General features: G+C 37.5%; 1 protein-coding gene across 1 annotated transcript in view; it reads left to right on the top strand.

Moving 5' to 3' along the window:
• Positions 1 to 1,061: 1,061 nt before the first annotated feature.
• Positions 1,062 to 8,988, top strand: part of LOC311126700 (NACHT, LRR and PYD domains-containing protein 3-like) — a gene marked incomplete at its 5' end in the record, with an annotated part of 34,383 nt that continues 26,456 nt past the window's right edge. The window contains one exon of the mRNA XM_084200693.1: positions 1,062 to 1,080. Within this exon, the coding sequence (XP_084056819.1) occupies positions 1,062 to 1,080 (19 nt within the window). The remainder of the gene's footprint in view (positions 1,081 to 8,988) is intronic.

Below are 8,988 nucleotides of genomic sequence, written 5' to 3'. Positions count from 1 at the left end.
CAACTATTTGCATGTGTCTGTTAGTAAATGTTTTATTTCTAAGAGATCATGAGAAAAAGAGAACAATTTACATTCTAGAATGAGTTGTCGCTGTGGTAACCACAACCAACATGCTGCATCTCTGTTTAGGGGTCAGTGGTCTAAAATGAGTCTCTCTGGAGAGAGAGAGGAGGGGGGCCCTGCCTCTAAAATGAGTCTCTCTGGGGAGAGAGAGGAGGGGGGCCCTGCCTCTAAAATGAGTCTCTCTGGGGAGAGAGAGGAGGGGGTCCTTGCCTCTAAAATGAGTCTCTCTGGGGAACATGACACCAAAGCTAAGAGGTGAGATGACAATTTTATGAAGAATGTATTATGTTTATTTCCAAAACGCTATTTTTCAAAAAAATCACATTTGTGTTTTTTTTTAAATATTATTTATTGCTAATATTACTTTTCTCAGATTTTTAATTCATAGATTTTAAATGTGTATGCATTTTTTTGTTGTTGTTTGCAAAACACTACATTTCCATTGTTTAGCTAGAATAAAATGTTTATATCCTGTATATATGACTGTGATATGTGGTTGTCTCACCTAGCTATCATAAGATGAATGCACTTACAGATGCCATATCTTAATTTCACCCAGTTTCTCTCAGCAGGAAAATAATCCTGCAGCAACTGGAAATGTGAACTATTATGTGGATTATAATTAATGGACATTTTTTGTAGGGGTTGATACATTTTTCATTATAGCAAAATAAGTCTGACATTTTGAAGTGGAAATTATAAACTTTAGAAGCCTTTTTAAACCTTGAATACATTTCCTGCTGTGTGGGAAAATTCATTTTCAAATTTCAAATTTAAAAAAAAGTAATAAGAAAGTAAAGTAAAAGAGAACAATGGACATTCTAGAATGAGTTGTTACTGTGGTAACCACAACCAACATGCTGCATCTCTGTTTAGTTACTGTGGTAACCACAACCAACATGCTGCATCTCTGTTTAGGGGTCAGTGGTCTAAAATGAGTCTCTCTGGGGAGAGAGAGGAGGGGGGCCCTGCCTCTAAAATGAGTCTCTCTGGGGTACATGACACCAAAGCTAAGAGGTGAGAAGACAATTTTATGAAGAATATATTACGTTTATTTACAAAATAAATAGCTATCTTAAGATGAATGCACTTACTGTAAATCGCTCTGGATAAAAGCATCTGCTAAATCAGGAGTTCTCAATCCGGGGTCAGTGGAGGTACTGCAGGGGTTCTGCAGCACCCTGACTGGACTCATTGCAATGGAAGACATTTGATAGAATTTTCACACGACACGACCACTTTGCCTACTCTTCATTATTGCCTAATATAATGGAATGCATATTTTTTTAACCAATTCTGATGTTTGTTACAAGTGGAATTTTGACAAAATTACCGTTATACCAACACACTCTTCACACCCGTTTAAAAACTCTAAATAGCATTGGCATAGTAGGCATCAAGTCCCTTGTCAATAATGTTGCCTACAACGTTGCATACAATGTTCATTTCCATCGAACACATATTTTTCCCTAGATGCCTTCAATTGCCCAATTTATAGCCATACCCAATTTAGGATTCTTTTTTAATAACGTGATGTTGCGCTCCAAAGGGATAACTTGAAAAAACATGATGTAGGTAATTAAATAATCAAAAGAAAAACGTGTTTAATATACACTTAGAAAATAAGGTTCCTTATAGAACCAAAAAGGCTTCTATCACTTCCTTAATAGTTGGAACCACTAAAAGTTAAATATATTTTGGGGTTCAGTGAAGAAGAACCTCTAGAGTTCTAATCAACAAAACGTGAATGTTTTGAGGATGTGAACCCAGCAGCGGTCAGATCAAGCCCGCCCGTTTTTTCCAGCGCCCAGCCCGTGATTCGAACCAGCCACCTTTCTGCCATAGGTCCAACTCCTGCCACTGCTCCAACTCCTTAGCCGCTGGGCGAAAACCTGAGTTTATCTTCAGAAATAAGCATGAGTTAATCTGCCAAACCCAAGACAAAAAGCTATGCATTCATTTATACCCAAGAGTAAAATGTCTTAATTCTCAGCACTTATACGACCAATTTTCTACTCTGAGATACTTTGTTGATATGGGCCCAGACCTCAAAATATTGTTATAAAAAAAACTTTGAATGTTTGTTTTACATATAAAAATAAATAAAATAATATTACTAATGTAAGCCACTGTAAAGACTTGGTTTAGTTTATTGTGTTGCTCTGCTCATGTCCGCGTTCTGGAACTGCCCACGTCCATGTACAGAACTGTCCGCGTCCACGTACGGTTTGGCGCCAAGCATATTGTCCAGTTACGCGCAGAGTGGTCTGAGGTGATGTTGGGGAATAACGACGGAGTTCGTTACAGTGTTGAGACACCGAAGTTTATTGTTCAATTTGCTTTTTGGTCAGGGACAGTATGAGTGTAGCCAGATCCTTTTCACTCGCTATCCTTGTTTCATCTTGTGGTTCACCGGATTAGTCATCATCCTCGAGGGACAGACGAACGACCTGCTAGCTAGCCAAGCTAGTCGGTACAGCTAGCTAAGCTAGCTACTCTACCAGCAGCATCCTAGTTATCCTAGCTACCACTACATCAGCACCGGCTGCCTGCACTTCTTGTGGACCGATGGAGCTCCCTGGTTGTTTCTTCCACCTGTTAAATCCTGTGGAGGGCTTCTCCCTCTCTCGTTGATGGATGTTGGCCTCTGTCCGGTTCTCCTCTCTTCACTAGATGGACGGTAACTTTAGTGTTTAACCTCTCTGTGTCCAAGGACTGAACTTTTGAATAATATTTTCGGGGCGCCTCAAGTGACCTTTTTACAACGTTTATATCTGATAAAAACTAGTTAATTGCATCCGCCATGGAGCCCAGTTTCATAATATTACCTTACGTCCCTGGTTATGAAGTAGTCGTGAAACAACAGGCCTTATGTTTGGGCATTTTTCACCCTACCAGCTCCTATTAGTTCTATTGAGCTCCATGGCACCGACTCGCATTCAGAACGTTCTATTCCCAGTCCATTGTTCAGCGTCACAATGCCAGCTTCACTATTGTTATCAATGATACCTGCCTGCTTTAACCCTGTAGGTTTACCTCAGGTAACTTATTATTAACAAGGTTACGGCTACTTGGTGAGTGTTAACCCTGTAGGTTTACCTCAGGTAACTTATTATTAACAATGTTACGGCTACTTAGTGAGCATTAACCCTGTAGGTTTACCTCAGATAACTTATTATTAACAAGGTTACAGCTACTTGGTGAACGTTAACCCTGTAGGTTTACCTCAGGTAACTTATTATTAACAAGGTTACGGCTAATTGGTGAGCGCGCACACTGTTCACCTGAGTACATTGTGGTCTCCAATAGTGAGTTGAGACACAACTTAAGAGGCAATGGCTGGCAGATAGCCATCAAACAGTGGCGCAGTGGTCTAAGGCACTGCATCGCAGTGCTAGCTGTGCCACTAGAAATCCTGGTTAGAATCCAGGCTCTGCAGTAGCCGGCCGCAACCGGTAGACCAATGGGGCGGCGCACAATTGGCCCAGCGTCGTCCAGGGTAGGGGAGGGTATGGCCGGCAGGGAGGTAGCTCAGTTGGTAGAGCATGGCTTTTGCAACACCAGGGTTGTGGGTTCGATTCCCACGGGGGGCCAGTATGAAAAAAATTATAATGTATGCACTCACTCTGGATAAGAGCGTCTGCTAAATGACGTAAATGTAAACATTTTCTGGTCATGGTTAACCATATTTGTTTTAAGAAAAAAGTGTACAATCTAAACAAAACGCATGTCCCTGTCCTCTTTTTCAAGAAGTAGCTGATTTTAAACAGCCAAAAGAAATTTTTTCATTAAGAAATAACAATTTTTTTGACGACTTGTTGTTTCTAAATGGCTGCTGGGTAATTTGATATGCATCGAAATCTTCGTTTGTAGGCATCAAATTGAGCGAATGCTGCGCAGGTTCACTGAGTTGCAAACCAAATGGATATAATGGGGTGATTGTTGTCTAATCGGGTGGTGTAGCTAATGGATTTGTAGATCAGAACTCAGATTATGAGCCTAGCAAGTGTCATGAATGAGTTATGTAGTACGCACATATGACCACAAGGAGGAGCAAGAGTGCCATAAACCCATACTGTTTTTTGCCATATATAAGCTAAACCTAACAATCAATCAAATGTATTTATAAAAACCTTTTAACACCAGCAGATTTCACAAAGTGCTATACAGAAACTCTTACCCTACTTATAACCTATTTTAGCCGTAACCCTAACCCCTAATTCTAGGGTAGGGTAGTCTAGAACACTTTTAGAAACTATTTTAGTAATAATATTATCTTAGTATATACAATTATAGTATTAAATAGCGTTTTGATTATGTTGTTGTTATTTTATTATATGTATAATTGCAAGACAGAACACTTGATAAATAAGACACATTTGTTTTATTTTTCAAATGTGGTTTGAATTGGGTGACCTAGTAAACTCTGTGTGAAAGTCCAGCAATTGGCGTGGGGCAGGTTTGAGACTGATCGAATACACTCTATTTCTCAGCTGCCTCACCAATGTCTGTACGTGAATTAATAACTTTTAATTGCTAAATATTTCCAATAGATGGCAGCATAAGACCACAAAGCATCAGTTATAGGCTACAAGCAGCAATATGATTAACTTAAAATAGCATGCAACCAAAATATATATGTCCCATGATTTTCTAAAATGGTCACTCATTACTTTAGTTAGCTATATATCTCGTATTAGGCCTGTGATGCTTTTGGAAGAGCAATTAAACAGTGACTATAGCAGGTGTTGAACCCCTGGTAAATAATCACTAGTCAGATGCTCCAACCTCAACCCTAGTATACATGCATTTTTAAATATCTAATATATCGATTAAACAACCTCGGAATAGATAAGACAAGAGTGCGTCTTCCAGCCCACCAATAAATTACATCATGCAACCCTCCCGGTTAGCAAATGTACCTCAACATGCCCCTCGCTTGTGCTAGAAGGCAGAGTGCTCGCTGCTGGTTGATGAATGTATTAGGAAAATACGTTTTCTTGACCAGAGGTGACTAAATTAATGTTCAGGCTTATTAATCATCATTATAGTAATGAAGTATAATTTCAAAACATGAGCATAAAAACAGCTAATAATAAACATGAATCATCATTATATTATTTCACAGTAATGTGTTAAATGCTTTTTCAGTCGTTCCTCTTGCGTTAGCAGTGTGGAAAGCGTGTGCAGGAGTTTTCCTGTGAGGGGGAGTGGTGGTGTATCCAGGGAGAAAACTAAACTGATCTTCTGAAATTTCATTTGTGGTCTTACGCTTCCATCTATTGGAATTATTTAGTAACTGCAGTAGTACTGAATAAAGTATATCCTTACTAAAGTAGTAATTACTCAGAATTTCAAAATATGACATTTTCTAGTTCATTCTACCACTTACAACCATAATATAACCATTTATAGCATAACAAACATTGAAACTGACATAAACCAAAAACACCATACATTTAGTTAACTATATATATATATATGTATATACATATTTATATATATACTATTTATTTAGATGGGTGACATTATCTGCCAAAGTAATACCACTGTAGATAAAGAAGTGCTCTCCAGTAGGTGTACCAAAACTTTCAAAGGCCATTTTCTCAAAATTGAGGTTACAAGTTTATCATCTTTCAAAGCAGAATTACTTTCCCATTGTTCCTCAACTGTAGTGTATGATATACAATTTTCTAGCTGAGTCTCTCCTTTTATCCAATGTCAAAAACACAATTTCAAATTTTGTTACATAAAATTGAGCTGATCGGTCACATTTGACTATGTAAAATTTAGCAGTACTACCTATTTCTCTGAGAGTGAGGCAGATATATTATTACTGTGTAAAACCTATCAGTACTACTTCTTTCTCTGAGAGTGAGGCAGACATATATTATTACTGTGTAAAACCTAGCAGTACTACTTATTTCTCTGAGAGTGAGGCAGATATATATAGCATTGTGCAAAAAAACATGATTATTTGTCTCTCTGAAATGAAACCATCAAGTGATAGATTTTAAACAAATACATGTCTGTCATTGAACAACCCCATGCCATGATTAGATAGTGAAGAAACACACCAATCTCTTTCATAATTTCTTTAAACAATAAAAGCCAATCTACCAACATTTCTGAAAATGGATATATAGCGTTTTGGAATTAAACTCGTTTCCCCATCTGAGCTCAGAGTAGATTAGAGATGTAATGTTTGTCTCTGTTGTGTTGAAGCCCAATCAAGCAGGAGAGACCAGCCTCCCCTGTACCCAGCTGTGTGTCCATGAAGAGTGACTGGTCTATGGGTCATCCTATAAACTTCAGAGAGGGTGACTTTTCTAGTGAACAAAGGTAAGAAGAACTCATGGGTCATGGTCAGTGAGTTAAACAACACTGTCTCTAGTAATTTCTCCTCTCCCATTTTCCCATTTATTTTTGTTGTTTTCATAATCCATAGGCTAAATCTTTTTTCAATTTTCATAGTCCTGAAACAATATTAAACTAACACAACATTCCCTGTGTGTGTGTGTGTGTGTGTGTGTGTGTGTGTCTGTGTGTGTGTGTCAGTGAGTGTGTGTGCACTCCCTGGATGAGGAGATGTAATCTCTATCCTGATTGCCTAGTCATTTTACCCCTACATACATGTACATATTTCCTAAATTTACTCAACTACCTTATTGTTATTTTATTATGTTACTATTTCCTTTTTTATTTAGCTAATTTTTGTGACTTTTTAATTCTGCATTGTTGGGAAAGGGCTCGTGTGGTGTCCAAGACAACAATGCTGATCTATGCTGTGATGATAAGGAGTCCGCCGACACTGTACTTTTTTTATAAAGGTTTATTATAACAAAGAGTTTTCAGCGTCAAATTTACAGATACCTGCAGATATCTTAAGAACAGCAAGAGCCAATTCTGTAATTCGCTATTCTCTACTTTTCTCCCTTCAAGACATGGTTTTATATCATTTATGACGTAATATGGTGTGATTCTAAAATCCAATCCCTGGTCTTTTTCACATCTCTCCCCATATCATTTTTCCATGAACTTTAGTAATGCTTTCCAGATGTTTCAGCAAAGTAGAGTAAAGTTCATCTGTTACCCCATATGCAATATCAGCAAAATCCTAGAGCCAAGTTTCCTCTAACACACTTTTTGCAAAGGTCAGCACATCACAGACTCTAAGACACTACATATTTCCCCCCTTCGAGACTAATTAAGTCTCGAAAACAAAAAGAATAGGATTGTGACAAATAACAATTTTTGTTCTTGAGTAGCTTTAACGATAAACCAAAATTTATGGAGAGTAAACACATGTTTATATAGACACATTTTTGTATGTAGTGTAAATACATTATTATGGAGTGTAAATCAATTGTTATGGAGTGTAAATAAATTGTTATGGAGTGTAAGAGCGAAAAACCTGTCTGGCAGCTTTCATTTCCAAATATCCATCAGTCAGTCAAGACAGGAAAATTCTCTCACGGCCCTTCTGCCCTAGGCGACCACCTAAGTACTCCAGATCAATTCATACATCTTTATCAATACATTTTAAGCTATGATGCAATTGAATACATATGAAAACCCCAGCAAACAAAATACAATCAAAATGTCCACATTCAGGCTGGTCGACCCATCGGACCCTCCTGTGGATTCTCTCTGTCCTTGCCTAGACCCCATATCCCTAAACTTCAACGAAATAAACAAAAACATCTGAGGTCCCCACATGTACCCAACAACAGAAAACATAATTCTTCAAAAATTAATACAGAAAGAATATAACACTGGAATGTAGTCCACTACACTTCATCTCCTCCACAGTGTCGACTTTCAATGCGACGTCGATGATGGAATCGGAACATTTCCACTCCTTCCTTGTTCCACTTCCTCCAGTCCATTCATATTGTCCATGTTTGAGTATTTGAGTCCCTCTACATATTCCCCCATATGCTTCTGGAAGAAAAGAAAATAGCAAACAGTATCTTTTGCAAAACAACACATGCAAATTAAAACATCAATATCAGCAATAATATAAGAATGTATATTTAAGATTATATATAAAATGAATCACATTCCATTTCCCCCCTTTGATTCATAACAATAATATAATCGTCCCACAATCAGATATTCCAAATTTCCTAGAGTTATTTCAACCCTAGTTTTCATAACATTTTAGTCTGACTTTTTCAAATGTTTTCTTTCTCTAATTTAAAAAAAAAACATTTCACTGATTTATTCACAAAACTCTTTACCATTTTCTGAGGATATTAAGTCAGGAAATTCCCACCTGCTTATGACTTCTTTACACAAGAACTTTGCAACCGACTGAGCATATTTTATCTTAGTTGAACATCTTCAATCTATTCAAGAAAATATGGTTCCCGAAAACTCTACTCCTTTGTGATTATTCTAATCTCCCCTTTTGCAACATAAGCTAACCCATAGCTTACTAAATCATCATGGTTTCTCCAAAACAATATTTGATTGCTACTCTAAGCATTTTTTCTTTCATTGTCTTCAAAACACTTGCTTTCGAAAGTCCTTCAATTTCTGGTTTGAAATCTTGGATTGCTTCATCTTTCAATGGATACTGATTCTTCCAAGGAGGTCTGGCTCCTCATCGAAGTTCAACTTTCAACTCAATTGGGCTGATTTCACAAATCCAGTATCAGTCCTACTTTAATATCTCAAACATTCTTGAACCTTTTTCAACATCTCTTCTTCCATAGATTCTCAATTCATCTTCACACTTCAAATAGATTCATCTGTCATTCATACAGCTTATGACTCTCCTTATCCTTGAGCCAAAATCATCATTTTCAGAAATCGCTGATCTTCACTCCTCCAAGTCCTTCTCATAATTAATTGATTTGACATCGTGAGATGTGTAACCTCTTCAGGCTGAACATAGATAAAAGCCTTTCTGCTATCCAT

Source organism: Coregonus lavaretus (assembly GCF_964263955.1).
Source record: "Coregonus lavaretus genome assembly, contig: HAP1_SCAFFOLD_1068, whole genome shotgun sequence".
Classification (NCBI taxonomy): Eukaryota; Metazoa; Chordata; class Actinopteri; order Salmoniformes; family Salmonidae; genus Coregonus; species Coregonus lavaretus.
Note: the sequence above shows the minus strand (reverse complement) of the source record. Positions and strands in the feature narration are given on the sequence as shown.